The 16,427-nt window shown below is 42.2% G+C and overlaps 1 protein-coding gene across 1 annotated transcript in view; it reads right to left on the reverse strand.

Annotated features, from left to right (window-relative positions):
- Window positions 1–16,238, reverse strand: part of ECT2L (epithelial cell transforming 2 like) — a 74,838-nt gene extending 58,600 nt beyond the window's left edge. Inside the window, exons 1-3 of the mRNA XM_057311011.1 lie at window positions 16,174–16,238; window positions 7,207–7,333; window positions 5,933–6,045 (exon numbers count right to left, since the gene is read on the reverse strand). Coding sequence (XP_057166994.1) covers window positions 5,933–6,045; window positions 7,207–7,308 — 215 coding nt within the window. The 5' untranslated portion in view covers window positions 7,309–7,333; window positions 16,174–16,238. The remainder of the gene's footprint in view (window positions 1–5,932; window positions 6,046–7,206; window positions 7,334–16,173) is intronic.
- Window positions 16,239–16,427: the final 189 nt, after the last annotated feature.

A 16,427-nucleotide genomic window follows, 5' to 3' on the forward strand; every position in this document is an offset into this window, starting at 1 on the left:
CCTCCACACAGAAATATTCCCCTTTCAAATGGGTGCTCAGGAGCTCAGAATGACATAGCTGCTCTGTATTCAAAATTAACCCAGATGCATATCGTCTCTGAAAAAGGTGCACACCAGATTTCCTCACCGCTCACAGATGAGATAGACATCCTCCCCTGAGCTCTCCCTGGGGCTGCTTTGAAAGGGTGGCTGGGGATAAGTGGGAGTGGGGGAGTTCTCTCTTAAGTGTGCATCGATCAGTACATTTTTCTGCCCCACCCCGTTTCCAGTTGGCTCGGATGGAGACAAATGACAAGAGCTAATCCTTCACTGTTTGTGATCTCCCTCTCCCCGACACACACACACACACACACACACACACACACACACACACACACGCTGGGGCAGACAATCCATCTGTGTCTTGCGATGGCAGTTGCATGGATGTTGCCCCAGGGACCCACTAGGGAAAGCTACAGGTTTGAACAGCTCCAGCCCTGGAATGAAAGGCCTTCATGTGGGGTGTTGCCTGCTGCTGAGCCAAGGGTATTTGAAACCGGTCCCACCAGTGTGGTTAGGAGACGGGTGCAAACTTCTCATGGGTTTCTCAGAGCAACACACAAAGGGCCCAGTTTCCTTTACGGAGTCAGGAAAAGTCAGCCTGGTCCAGTGGCAGGGGGATGACGCTAGTGGAATCATTTAGACACGTGGCCATACAAGCATAATGTGCTGGGGGAAATGCCATGATAGACGTTTGTAAAACTTGCCGGCGGGGAGTGAGAGCCGCGAAGGGAACGCTTCCCGGGAGAGGGGCCATCAAAGTCAAGATGAGGAAGAGCTTGCCTGAGCTATGGCTTAAGAAGCTGAACTTTTGAAAAATGTCTTAAATATCATAAAACTCCATGTAAGAAATCTTGAAGTTTTGTACTCATTCAATAAATTTTACTAGCACTCAATAAGCCTTGTTTTGCTGCCCACCAAAATAATAATAATAATAATAAAAATAATAATAATAAAATAAATCTTAACAATATGGAATATAAGGACAGGAAAGAAAGATCTTAGATAGTGGAATATATCTCATCGAGATTAAGAAGAAACTTTCAAAGAAAACTGTGACAACACAGTCCCAACCAAACCACAATATCCTAGTTAAGCTTTCTAACTATAACTGCCTGAATTAAAATGAAATTATTCAGAAATTTTAAAACAAAACATCTAAACAATGGCTTCTCTGCCTTGAAAACACAGATTGCACAAATACGACCTAGTTTACATAGAAAGATTTCAGACATTCAAATAACGCTGAATTCTCTCAAGTATTCATCTGCTTGTTCAGCGATGGGGGAACAGGGACTATAGGAATAAATAGAGTTCAAAAGAAATGTTTAATAATTAGAAGTTGAGTGCACTGTCACTATTTGACCCAGCCATTCCATTCTTGGGAGTAGACCTAAAAGAAATAAAGACATCCATATAGAAAAACCTATATACACAGATGTTCACAGCAGCATTATTCATAGTAGCCAAAATGTGGAAACAACCCAGATGTCCATCAACTTAGGAATGGATAAATAAAATATGGTATATCCATACCATGGAATATTATTTAACAATAAAGAAGAAAGAAGTACTGATACATGCTACAAAATGGATGAACCTTGAGAACATTGTTTTAAAAAACCCAAAACCACAGGCCCCAAATGGTGTTACTTAGACCGAGTTGCCAAACCGGGCTTAATACCCAATCTAATTGCAGTTTCAACCACCCCCAGAAATGGGGCCTTAACCGGTCAGTCAGGAACATTTTTCTTACCACCTCACCCGGGTCCTCTCCATCCCACAAAGAAAGATGAGGTAATCTGTGTGATAAGACACGTTGCTTTTCCCCCTAGCAAACAACCTTGTTTGGAACAATCCTTTTCTTTTGCCAATAACCTTCTTGCCTCCACCCTCCATCCATAAAAATTTTACTTCCATTTTGTTTTGTATAATTTCTCAGAGTGCCGCTCTGCTTGCTAGATGGGGTGTTGCCCGATTCATGAACCATTTATTTATTTATTTATTTATTTACTTATATATTGAATAACAATGTTTACTGCATATTTTTCATGAAGTCTTTATATACCTGAGGATATTTTTTTTAATGATTTTTTATATATTATGTTATTCACCATACAGTACATCCCCGGTTTCCGATGTAAGGCTCGATGATTCATTAGTTGTGTATAACACCCAGTGCACCATGAATGAATCATCGAGCCTTACATCGGAAACCTTACTTATTCCTCAGATTTTTAAAAACTCTTTTGCCTTCTCATAATGAAATTTCCATAGGACATTTTTAATTATCAGTCTCTATAATGCCTAGCAAACTGGAATAGGACTACCTTCACTCAGGATAACTTTTAAAATCATAAGCAAATCTCCAAGGCATGAAAAAAATTAAGACATTTGTCAAGAAGGTCATCTATTATAGAATAACCATACATCTCCCTTTGGACTTTTGCAAATCTAGTCTGACTCTTGTGGATTTTGAAGTTTGGTTCGATGTTCAAGTACTTTAGAGGAAAATAAGGCCTCTTGTAAGATTCATGTTAAGTCCAAATTTATGTTTATTCTGAGAGTACGTTCCTGCGTAGGTTCACAGAATCCTAGGATCTAAGATCCTAGGCCCACAATTTAAACACCTGGATTAAAGGGCTCCCTACGACTCTAGATCCCTCTATTTCTCTTTTACCATTATGTCTATTCTTTTTTTTTTTTTATAATGATTTTTTATTATATTATGTTAGTCACCATACAGTACATCCCCGGTTTTCGATGTAAGGCTCGATGATTCATTAGTTGTGTATAACACCCAGTGCACCATGCAATACGTGCCCTCCTTACTACCCATCACCGGTCTATCCCATTCCCCCACCCCCCTGCCCTCTGAGGCCCTCAGTTTGTTTCTCATAGTCCATAGTCTCACCTGAGGATATTTTTTAAAAGATTTTATTTATTTTTGAGAGAGAGAGAGAGAGCATGAGCAGGGGGGCAGGGGTAAAGGGAGAGAGAGAAGCAGACTCCCTGCTGAGTAGGGAGCCCGATGCAGGACTTGATCCCAGGACCCCGGGATCATGACCTGAACCTAAGGCAGACGCTTAACTGACTGAGCCACCCAGGCGCCCTCATGAACCGTTTAATAAAGCCAATTTGATCTTCATATGTGCTTGGTTGCTTTTTGTTATTTAACAAGATTGTAATACATGAAAGTAGCCAATCACAAAAGACCACATACTGTAAGATTGCATTTATTTGAAAAGTCCAGAAAAGGCAAATTTATAGAAACAGAAAGTAGTTTAGTGGTTGCCAATGCTGGGGATGGAGATGCAGAGTTACGTCTAATGGGTATCAGGTTTCTTTTTGGGGTGATGAAAATGTTCTAAACTTAGATTGTGGTAATAGCGGTACAATTCTGTGAATATACGAAAACCACTAACTTTGTGCCTTTTAAATGACGAATTTTATTGTGTGTGAATTATATCTCAATAAAGATGTTTAAAAGAAATTTGATTGCACTAACTTTAAAAAATAAAATGAGTTGGGCGTTTGGATTTAATCAAAATCAAACACAACTCCAATTGCATTAGACTCTCGGTAAACGGTTTCTGTAGACGTTGGCAGGAGAGAAGACATGGCTGACCCAAAGAGATGGAGAGGAAGGAGCAGAAGAAAGATTCAATCCAGACTTGGGGGAATGAACTAATTGATGTGCGACAACAAAAACCACCACTACAAATTAGAGCTGGGTTCAGGATGCCAACTCTAGAGACCAGAAACTGACATGCAATTTCTACAAGCCACAGTCCGGAATACGGAATAATAGCTTCATGCAACTACGGTATACAGCTCTCTGCAGAAAGACAGCTGCTACAGAACAAAGTGAAGTAATTCCACTGAACGGATTAGTTCCATATCCTTGTGCCATAGTAAGAATTCAGGTACCAGACAAAGGCTACAATTTCCAGTGACAAAATGTCAGGCCTAATGTTAATGAGCCTCAAAATATACCACAAGATCTCTAATGACCTCCAGTGGTTACAGCTAAAATTGCATGGTTTATGATACATGAGATTAGAACATGATGTACCACAAGCAATTATGGAGTTGGGGTTTGCTCTGTTACTTTTTTTTTTTTTTTTAAGATTTTATTTATTTATTTGACAGAGAGAGACAGCCAGTGAGAGAGGGAACACAAGCAGGGGGAGTGGGAGAGGAAGAAGCAGGCTCCCAGCAGAGGAGCCTGATGTGGGGCTTGATCTCATAACGCCGGGATCACGCCCTGAGCCGAAGGCAGACGCTTAACCGCTGTGCCACCCAGGCGCCCCTGGTCTGTTACTTTATCTTGAAAGCTATAAAGCTGGAGTAAAAGGAAACCTAGCCAATGACTAATATAAAAAGTTTCCTTCCCTGATTTTTAAGCATTGACAAAAGAGCCTATTTTTCTGTGGCCTGTCTTTGCAGCCTCTTTCAACACAGCCAGGAAGGTGTCTCTCTGCCTCCAGCGACTTGGTGACTCCATCAGGGGTAGTCTCTTAGCCCACCATGCACCCCCGGATGCAGGAGAAAGCAGACAAGGGAGAAGGTGAGCAAGCAGGTAAGAGGGATGAAATGGCTGATTGAGAGATGGGCGAGAGGAAGTGGGAGAAAGAGCGGAGGCAGATATTGCAAACTAAAATAAGCCAATTTGGTTTTGCATGACTCCGATACTTTCTGGAAGCTACCTAAGAAGTTCAATGGCTAACCTCTCCCAACAACCTTACCACCAGGTTGTAGTGAAAACAACTAACCCCAAATGATTCTATATGTAGAGTTTCCCTAAACAAGCCTAGCAAACAAGCACCAACCACTTCATATGGTCTCCTCCTCGAGCCTCATGAAGTCCTGGCTCTCTGCTTTGGGCAAAAGGTTTACTCAGTTAAGAAAGTACAGTTTTCCTGAAACAGGATTCTACTGTTACCCTCGTTGAGAGCCTCAGGCTACCAGAAATCCCCAGACTGACAAGGCAGTTTACTTGGGGATAAAGCCTTCCAAGCACCTGCTCCAGGGCTGACTGGATTCTTCACCCAGGTCCAGGCAAGTTGGAGGGCTCTCTGGAACATTTTCCATCCCACATCTGAAGACCTTTAATTTCACCAAAGAGAGTCCATTTCTAACATTCATCTGACAAATGAATGAGCCACTGGTTGCTCTGATAATAACTAATGTCTGATATTTGCTATGCTCATTAGCAAAGTATCTTGTAATAACTGAGACATTGTGACCTTTCCAATACAATGCTAGCTAACCACCCCTGAGTATTAATTCATGATCAAGACACTAGCTGTTCTTTCATGTAATTTCAACTAACACTTTCAAATAGCACACCACCTCTGCTGGAATATGTGAAAGCAAATGACAGACACTAGAGGAGGCCAAGGTAAGAATAAGGGCAAGGACCCATTGGCAATCATGGCCACCATCATACAAGTCTTATGCATAGTCCTAAATGTTGCTACCATGGTCACTTCTTAGGTATTTTTCAGACCCATCCTTTCATGTAACAATAATTTACAGACTGCCTATGTGCCAGATATCTACTTGAAATATATTGTCTGTCTGTCTGATAGTTCTGAGGAGAATCCAATATACTAAGGGAATTTTAAAGATTCACTGGCTGAAGCTTTTGATGTTTGCAAAAACTAAACATCCCACTGTGGTAGGAAGGTGTTAAAGCCCCCAAGGTTCTGTCTCATCCTCAAGGAGGAAGCAGCACTAGATGATTCTGTTTATAAACCTTAAAATACCAATTGTTTGATTTGTTCTTTCTTGGGGGGGGGGGGAGAAACCCTAGAAGGTTATATAAAACTTTACTATATTTCATTTCCTTTAAGAACCAATGATAATTGCATCCATAGGCTACATTTACCTTAACTGTGATTTGGTGCATCGTAAAAAAATTGTGAATAAGAATTCTTGACGTTGCTTGTTAGTCCAGAGGTCAAACCAATGACTTATGAGAGCAACTCTTTCCTGAAAGAGCTGTAAAGGGGAGAATATATCATTTTCCTGTAGAGTTCAATCTGTTCTTAGTTACTAAGCAATCCTTAGGCAATCTCGCAACCTCATAGCTACTATTTGCACAGCACATTACAGTACACAAAGCACTTTTCACTACCTAGTAGGGGTCTCTCCCTTCAGCTTAAACTGCTTTTATCTGGGGATAGAGACAAGCCCAGGCTTGTTGGGTGGGCTGGTGGGAAAGGCTGGCCAGGGGATATAATTACACTGGGGCCTTAGGAGGGCCTCTTTGGAAAACAAAGAGGTAATGAATCCTGGCTCTTGTTTCTACCTAAACGAATGTGGCCTGGGGAAACAGATTCCAAACATTTTATCTTGAAAACACATACAGGCTACACTTGAATTGTGAACACCGGACCATTTGAAGTAGGTATGATTTTACTGACCCACAGTCCTACATCTTCATAGCCCCCACCAAAACCAAAGTTAATAAATATTGCTAAGGAGCCATTGTTAGACATGTCTCTAAGGAAGAGATACACCAAGGACCAGGGGCCCCCGCAAACTTGGCTTTCAGTCCAGCTTTGCTCAGATGACACATACAAACTCACTGGCTTTCTTACTGGGTCAGGCTTTGGCCCCAACCTGGCTAGTCTCCTTCCCTTGGGAACATGCCTGAACCACACATGCGCGGTCGGCCTTCACTAAGGGCCGGCAGAGCTGCCTGAGCCATTCAGTGACTACTTACTGACTACCCTTCAAAGGAGTGGGCATCCCCAGGCCATCGAGCTGAACTGTTGGCGCGGGAAGGAAGAGAGGATTAAAGAAATATGCAGAGAATTGATATACATTAATACTCTCCATACCAAACACCACCCAAAGCACCTCCTCTTGTCTCCTCCCCCAGCATACTGTGTGTTCTGGAGGCTTCTATTTTGTCCTTGGAGGTACAGAGGAAAGGGGAGGCAGACCTTGAGACTCCCCATAAAGTAGGGGTTGGGGACTGGGGTGAAAAGAGACTATCTTTGGGGCAGGTTTATTTTTGTTTGAAGTGACTCCAAAACTAAATTCTTGAGAGGTTTCATTGTTGCTGTTTTATATGGCAACATGAGACCCGATATATCACAGTAAAATTGACCTTACAAATTAAACTTGTTTTGTTTAATTGAGTATGTCACTCACCTGTCTATTTAATGACTTGTTGCCGAAAGGTGTCCAGGTGCTGAATCTTGTGTGGAAGCACTCCATTTCCAAGGTTTTTCTAGAAGAATCCCCAGCTGACATCTCGACAAATTATTTTCTTCCAGCCCTAAGAAATATAGGTTCATTTCAATAATTGCTTAATGAAGATCACCTAGAAACATCCAGTATATTAATGTTGTCCTTATAGGAATGATATAATTGCAGCCATTCATTTACATCTCTATATTTATAGAGATAAAATTACAGCAAATCATATACATACATCTCCCGTGGAGGAAAATCCGTACAAATCTGCACAGGGAGTTCATGAACTCCATGTCATTGCAATTTACTCTGTCCTCATCTGTTTGCACCCAAATATGTATCTAAACCAGAGTTGTTTTTCACTTTGCTGGGAAAATGACTCAGAAATTGGAACGATTCTTTTACCAGCCAGGGATACTGACTTTTTCTTCCCCGGAAAGCAATAATCTGAAGGGCTTAAAAAGGGCACTCCACCTGCCTATCTTTGGAGGACACAAAGAGGATACAGAGAACAAACTTAGGCTAATGTATTAGTCGTCCATTGCTGCATAACAAATGACCCCCACATTTAATAGCACGAAACAATAAACCCTTATTATCTCGGAGTTCCCGTGGGTCAGGAATCTACGCACAGCATGGTGGAGTACGTAATCAGTCTGCTAGGGCCGCCATAACAAAATATCACCAACCGAGTGCTTTGAACAACAAAAATTTATTTTCTCACAATTCTGGAAGCTAGAACATCAAGGTGCTGTCAGGGCTGGTGTCTGATGAGACCCCTCTGCCTGGCTTGTACACAGCCAGCCTCTCTGTGTGTTCTTACAAGGTCTTTCTTCTGAGCACAAACTAGGTGGGATGGGTGGGGGCGAGAGAGAGAGAGAGAGAGAGAGAGAGAGAGAGAGAGAGATATCTTTGGTGTCTCTTCCTCTCCTTATAAAAATATCATCCTATTGGATTAAGGGCCCACCCTTATAACCTCATTTAACTGTCATTACCTCTTTATAGACTGTCTCCAAATAGAGTTACATTGGAGGTTAAGGGCTTCAACATGAAATTATGTGTGTGGGGGACCCAGTTAAGGCCATAACAGGTGCTTCTGCTTCAGAGTGTCTCATAAGGCTGTAGTCAAGGCGTTGCGTTGGCTGGGACCCTAGGCTCATTTGAAGGATTTGAAGCTCTTTCATGTGGTTGTTAGCAGGATGTAGCAGGGAGCAGTGGCTCATTGTTTTAACCAAAGGATGTTGATGAAGTGAAGATGTGTGGCTTCTGGGCCCAGGCCTTAAGAAGATTTGCAGTTTGTCTTTTTGTACTGTTAGGATCTAGCAGCCATGTAAATAAGCGTGGGCTAGATTATAGAATAATGAGAAACCATATGGAGAAACAGAGGTTGAGCCAGCCCGAAGCTGTTTCAGCCACGCCAGTCAAAGCACCAGATGTGTGAATGAAGCCATCTTGTGTCTTCTGTTCCAGCTGAGCTCCCAGGTGAATACAAGCGTAAGAATGACCCCACACGATAACAGGCAGCAGAAGAACTGCCCAGGTGAGGCCAGCAAAGCCACAGAATTGTGAAAAATAAGGATTTCTGTTTCAAGCTACCTAGAATTTGTTATCCAACACAGACCGACAGAGCCACATGCTGGTGGCATCCAGAAAGGTCACACACAGCTGGTGAATGTGCAAATTGGTATAAGTACTTTAAAAAATGGTTTGGCATTATTTCCTAAAGTTGAACATGTGCATACAATCGATTCAACAGAAAAACATGAACATGTGGACCAAATATATCCACAAGCACATTCACAGCTACGTTGGATAGCTCTAAACTGGAAACAACGCAATCATTCCCCAGCAGCCGAACGGATAAATATGTTGTCAAATACCCATGTGCTAGAATGCTGTACGTCAACGAACAAGCTGCCACTACACTCAACAGTGTGTGTCAATCACACAGATAAGACATTAAACAAAGAAGCTGGAAATAACAGACTACATTTTATATGGTTTAATTCATACAAAGATCTACACGACAGTGTTAGAAGTTAAGATGGCAGTTACCCCTGGGGAGGAAAGAATGGGTATGCCTGGGAGGGACATGAGAAGTGACGCTGGGGTACAGGTCCTGATCTAGCAGTAGGAACCCCGGGGAGTTCACTTTACAATTTACTGGGTTCTACATTTATGATTTGCATACTTGTCTACATCTTCTGTTTTGATCAAGAAGTTTTTTAAAAAAGATATCACTTATTAGGGCACCTCAGTGGCTCAGTCAGTTGAGTGTCCAACTCTTGATTTTGGCTCAGGTCATGATTTTAGGGTTGTGAGGGTGAGCCCTCCATCAACTCCATGGAGCCTGCTTAAGATTCTTTCCCTCTCTCTCTCTCTCTCTCTCTCTTTCTCTCTCTCTCTCCCCTTCTGCCCCTCCCCCCACACTTGCTCTTGCTCTCTCTCTCAAAAGAAAAAAAGATATCACTTATAAAACACCAAATGCTATCAAGTATCTAGAAAAAAATAAAAGTATAAACTTGAAGAAAATTATAAAATTTAGGGGTGCCTGGGTGGCTCAGTCAGTTAAGCACAGCTCTTGATCTCAGCTCAGGTCTTGATCTCAGAGTTGTGAGTTCAAGCCCCGGTTAGGCTCCACACTAGGCATGGAGACTACTTTTATTTTATTTTATTTTAAAGATTTTATTTATTTATTTGTCAGAGAGAGGGAGAGCACAAGCAGGGGGAGTGGCAGGCAGAGGAAGAGTGAAAAGCAGGCTTCCAGCTCAGCAGGGAGCCTGATGGGGGACTCAATCCCAGCACCCTGAGATCACGACCTGAACCGAAGGCAGACGTTTAACTGACTGAGCCACCCAGGTGTCCTGTGAAGCCTACTTTAAAAAAACAAAACAAAACAAAAGTTAAAAAAGAAAATCATAAAATTTTATTGAAGAATATTTTTAAAGAACCTAAATAAATGGAGAGATATGTTTTATTCATGAATTAGAGAATTCAGAAGAATGAAGAGATGAATTTCCTCAAACAGATCCACTAATTCAATGCAATCTCAATAAAGAAAATCCGAAGAGATATTGTGGTATGCGTGTGTAACTTGAAAAGCTGATTCTAAGATATTTATGGAAGTTTAAAGGGCCAAAAACAGTCAAGTCACTCTGGAAGAACCAGGGAGGGAGATGTGTATCTAGATAGAAAAACTGACTATAAAGCTAGAGCAATAACATGACAGGACATTAGTACGGAGACAAATATCTAAGCCAGGGGACAGAAGAGAAAGTTCCAAATAGACTCCCGTATACACGGGTGCTTGTTAGAGGATAAGACGAAGAAGAGATGGATTTTTCCATTTATGGAAAACAGAGCATCTGTTTATAAAGAAAGAAGAAATTGGACCCCTTTCCCACACTGTACATGCATACACATCAACTATCTGAAGGCTTTTTATATATAAAATCAATTATACATGGTTTGTGAATCCCCAGAAGACAAAATTAACAGCAATGTATGATGTCAGAGAGACAGATTTTGGATCAATCTAAGTGGGAAAGCAATCACTTCGGCAGTGTTCGCTGTCTCGGGAGGTTATGTCTATTACTGGAGATATTAAAACACAAATTGAATGACCACTTGTTGGTGAGATTCTAGCTGGTATTCCAGCATCAGAAATGTCCAAGTTTCTAAGCAACCCTCTGTTGCTATAAATTCCAAGAAGAGAGAGAACAATGGGGCCCAAGGTAGCTGAAGAAACGTCATGGGAGAGCCAGAAGATTTTGAGAATAAGACAAACATTTGCAGGTCCTCGATTCTTACCACACTTGAGAGAGAAGGAAGTGTGCTTTAAAAGTGAATATATTGGAAAGGCATGTACCAGATTAGGAACTATTTTATTTTATTTTTGAGACTTTATTTATTTATTTTAGAGAGAGAGAGAGCAGGGGGAGGGGCAGAGGGAGAGAGAGAATCTCAAGCAGACTCCCCGCTGATGGCAGAGCCTAACTTGGGGCTTGATCCCACAACCCTGAGATCACAAGCCGAAATCAAGAGTCGGATGCTTAACCAACTGAGCCACCCAGGCACCCTGGAATAATTTTGGAAATATCACAGCAAGTAGCATGACAACACTGAATTTGGATCCCTGCTCTGACTCTCCTTTCCCCCAAGTGAAGCTTTACAAGTAATATAGCCTCTGAGCCTCAGTTTCCTCCTGTGTAAAGCAAAGCAACGCAATGCAACACTGTGCCTTGGCAAACTGCAGTATAATCATGTGTTGTTCAGATAAAAACCTCATGGCAATGTGGGAAATTAAATACCTCCTTCTGAATCAACATTAAATCAAAACAAATCCTTAGTTTCCTAAGATGCCCAGCTGTTGTTATGTGAAATCCCTCCAAGAGCCAACATAAGGAGCTTTGATTTAGCAAGTTCTTAAAATTGTTATTATCCTCTGTGTTAAGGGATTACTGAGTTACATAATGAGCAGAACATTACAGAAAGAATAGTCACTATCTCTGCTGGTGGGCTTAAATATCTGAGTACAGTACATCATATATAGATAGAAATATAAATATAGAGATAGAGATACAAATACAGAGATAGGGATAGAAACGTCCACGGGATTATTTACATTCTTCTAAGATGTCAATTTTGCTGATTAGTTATTCAACCCAGGGAGAAATGGCATGTTGGCAATCACTATTTCTTTAAACTGAATGATTTCTTTTCATATGTCAGCATTGCTGGAAATTCTCCAGAAATATATATTTCTCCAAATAGTAGTTTCATAAGATATTAATAGGCACTTCCCAGAAAAACAGAATCTGCGGTTAAATATGCTTGGGAAAAGATTGAACAAAATTAAACAAGTTTCTTTTTTATAAGATGTTTTGGAAAACTTGATATGTTGAAACTCATTGTGAATCTCCAAAAGGAGGAAATAATATGCAGCATTTCCCTTGTTCATTCTTACAGGAGCCTATCATAATGTGTATTGGCTCTGTGATATGGTTATCATGGTGGTTATCTAATGCTGTATAACAGCAAGTCCCAAAACTTCGTGGCTTAAAATAACAAACATTTATTATTACACAGTTTCTGTGTCAGGAGTCAAGCCATGGCTTAACTCGGTCCTTTGGCTCAAGTCTGACAACCAAATTTCAGTTGGGGTTACAGTCATCAAAGGCAGGACCGGGGAAGGATCCACTTCAAGAATCACGTAAGTGGTTGTTGGCAAGATTCAGTTCCCAGAGACTACTGGAACAGGGTCTCAGTTCCTTGCAGGCTGTTGGTGGGAGGGTTCCCTCCCATGTGAGCTTCATAGCTTATGAGCTTACAAAATGGCAGCTGGTTTCCACCCAGGTGAACAAGTGAAAGGGCAAGACAGGGCAGGCAAGATGGAAGTTGGAGTCTTTGTGAACATAATCTCAGAAGCAATACACCATCACTTTTTGATTAGTCAGAACATAGGTCAGCAAATGTGGTCGGCAGCCAGCCTGCCAACCACTTTTGTAAATAGTTTTATTGGAATACAGCTAATCACATTTATTTACATATTGTCTGCGGTTGCTTTTATACTTTAACAGGAAGAATTGAGTAACCGGGGAGAAAACATATAGGCCACAAAGCCAAAAATATTCACTGCCTGGCCCTTTACAGAAAAAGTTTGGCAACCCCTGCATTAGAAACAAGTCTAGCCCACACTCAAGGGGAGAGGCTTCATAAGGGCATGGATATCAGGAACCAGGGTGGTTAGGAGCCATTTTAGAAGCTGCCCACCATATAATGCTTACTCGGAGTCGGCACTTGGCAAGTATTTGTTGAGTGAGTAAATGAATAATTGTTCACATCCCCTAATTTTCCAAATTCAAGGGCTGAAAAGCAAGTTACAAGCGAAGAAAAAGCCAAATTCCTTCACTGACTATTAGGATTTGACACCTGTGTCACAACTATGACAATTAGCAACTTGTGTAGATCTTACTAGTAATCTCCATCATGATGTTAAATGAGGTAGATGGTAAAATAACCTTAGAACTGAATTAATATGTACATCTGACAGATTATTCTTTCACAACATCAGCAAATTGGAGGAAAGGGATGTATTTTAGGGTGCTCATTTGGAATGTGAATTCTGGGGCAAGAATACTTCTTGTGAATTATGCTTACAATATGGCAGTCCCCAATATCTTCTATTACCAAGAATGACTCAAAACCTAAATGTACAAAACCAAATTCTCATCCATTCTTCATCTTTCCTCTGTGCCCTTTCTCCAAGAGCCAAAATACTATACCATGAAGTTCTTCCTTGATCATTTAGGATTTCTCTTGTTCTTACACAAAGTAGTGTGTCATGCCTGGAAAAGCAAAGGTCCAGCCGCTGCCTTGCTTATGGCCCAGGTGTCCACTGAATTGAGGCCCCAGTGTGGGTGACACCAACTGGATACCTCTTCCTTACAAGACCCTGGAAAACAAGGGCTCTAAATGTTTCTGAAGTGTGTTACAAGAAGGGAATGAAATAGGAGACCCCAATCTGTGGTTCTTCGCATTTAGAACTAGATCTAACATACATACTGTTACAAAATAAAAGTGCCATGTAATAAATGCTATACATCTCTTAAGTTTTGTTTGAGCGGCTACTCTGACTTGCACTATGCTAGTCCATCTCTTCCCCATACACTAGCTCCGTCACTTCTCACGTTCACCCTGGGAGTTAGATTACAGAGGAGAAAAGCAGGGGAAAGAAAATCATCTGAGGTCAGTCAGGGAATAATTGGTTATCATGTTTAACAATTATACTGGATTTTCCCTAAAGAGTGAGTGTAACTTAAATTGGATGTATGACTGCTATGGGTTAATTTGAGAATAGAATTTCTTTTGCATGGCTGACTATACAACTGGCTGTTGACAAGGAAATCAACAACTGTCACTAACACTTATTTGCTTGGTGGGGGGAGGAAGGGGAGGGGTGTGGCGGGGTGGGGAGGAGCCTGTTGTGTGACAACCAAAGCCAGATTAAGGGTTGAGATGACTGGGCAATTGGCAGTCCATACAGACAGCTAAATCATCACTGGGGTAAAGCAGAATCCTGTTGCCATTAACTGTTTCCCCAGGTGATTTCTTACACGGGTGGAGCCATGTAAATTAGGCTAGTCCTGCTCCACCGTAGTAGACAAAATGACTTGAAGGGAAATTAGAAATAAAACATTGTTTGTTCCCCGCCACAGAGGTGCCTACATTTGAGTTCTCTTATGATCCACGCATGCAAGTTGTACCATGATTCATTTATTCTCTAAAATTTAGTCCCTTAAGCATGTTCCGTATTTTCAACATTTCAGAGGCTATGCAAAGTCACTTAAACTTTTAAAATATGTACCTGACATTACTTCCCTGAGAAATTTTTAGATTCTATGCACTGAAAAAAAATTTCTATAGAAAGTCTTCCTCTTGCAGCATGAAGAAGGAATAAATTACTAGGAGTGGGGAAGAAATCCCAGGTTAAGCCCTTAAATATGCCTCTCAAGAGTCATCTGGGGGGCGCCTGGATGGCTCAGTTGCTTAAGTGACTGACTCTTTATTTCCACTGGGGTCATGATCTCCCCTGAGCCCTGAGATCGAGCCCTGAGACCAGCTTGGGTCTGCCTGAGATTCTCTCTCTCCCTCCCCCTGTTCCCCCCACCCTTGCTCAAGCATGTGCGCGCGCTCTCTCTCTCTCTGTCAAATAAATAAATCAGTAAAATCTTTATAAAAACAGTTATCTGGTTATAAAGATTGCAAAAAAGAACAGAATTCAAGGAAAACGTGTGTGATTAGTGAAAAACAGAAACAAAAAACTATTCCAGTTAAGTTAAATGTCGTATTTAGGGCAAATAAAAACATGACTTATTTTGAACATACACTGGTCTGTAATTTTTATTCAATGCACAAATAAGTAACGGATAATGAAAGTGATGGCATGTTTTGAGGAAATCTGCACTATTGCTAGCACAGGAGGTGATAAGAAATGCCATGTTTGTGAGCCCAAACTGGACATGGTCAATGCTGGATTGGCTCACTGTTCAATAAGTTTAAAACTGTAAAAATTAGAGTTGCAACAAGAAGCAACTGTACTATTTAAACTCGTTCAGGAAAAATACCCAGTTAGGGCTGTTCTAAAACTTTAAAGTCCTTAATCCCTACTTCCTCCTTCTGAAATAACCTTTCAAGCATGATTTTTGAGGTTTCCAAGGTGCACAGATGTCAAGATGGGCCTGAAAACAGTGGCGTGGGTTGTGCTGAAGTTTGATACAGAGGATGTCAGGATATTCTGTTCTGATACTTATGGCAAGAATTATTAATAAGCGCAGCATGAGCACTTTTAAAAAGAAAAAACAAAGTATCATGTCTTTAATGATTTGTCCTGTTCATCAAATCTTAGCATATTAATTCCTAGAGCGATACAGTTCTAACCAGGCACCGTATTCACCGCCGTCTATATTCCTCCTTCACGCCCCCCACCCCCCCGCGCCCCACTCCCCACGCCTCCGGACTCCGTGGTAGGAAAGACGGTGAGAACTGGCAGAAAGAGGGAAGGAGTTGGTGTGAGCCAGTCTGGGGTCGAATGAAAATCCGTGTTTTCCAAAGTGCTCAATAACCTGACTTCACTTCTACCCCAAATGAATGCTCTGGAGGAGGTTAAGAGCTTCCCTGCCACCGCCCAACTCAAACCTACGCAAAGATTGCTGTTGGTTCGGCCCAGAGCCACTGCGGCTCTTTTTGGATAATTGTGGGGCTGCGGAGGTTCTCAAGGTCGTGGGGGAGGGGCGTGGCAGTGCCCTCCTCGGCGCTGCTTAGGGTCTTCCAGGGGTTGCGTGGGGAAGCTAAACAGGCCCGGGCGCTGTGCCCATGGGGTCCCGAGCAAAAGATGCGCGGCCCTGAAGCCAAGGGCTTTACCTCGCGCGGGTGGCCGAAGAACCGGGCCCGGAGCGGCTGCCTGCCTCCTCTTTGGACCGCGGAGTGAAAAGCAGGAGCTGGAGCACTCAGCCGCCCGGGCGCGGTCTCCATGGGGACGGACAACACCCTCCTCCTCCCCCACCCCGGAGCCCCCGCCCGGTGCGCCAAGGCCGCCACTCGCCAGAACCTGCGCGACCGCGGAGTGCTGGCCCCGCGTGCACCTCCCGGGCCTTCCCCGCCGCAGGGCCCAGCCG

This window comes from Ursus arctos, unplaced genomic scaffold (genome assembly GCF_023065955.2).
Source record: "Ursus arctos isolate Adak ecotype North America unplaced genomic scaffold, UrsArc2.0 scaffold_13, whole genome shotgun sequence".
Lineage (NCBI taxonomy): Eukaryota > Metazoa > Chordata > Mammalia > Carnivora > Ursidae > Ursus > Ursus arctos.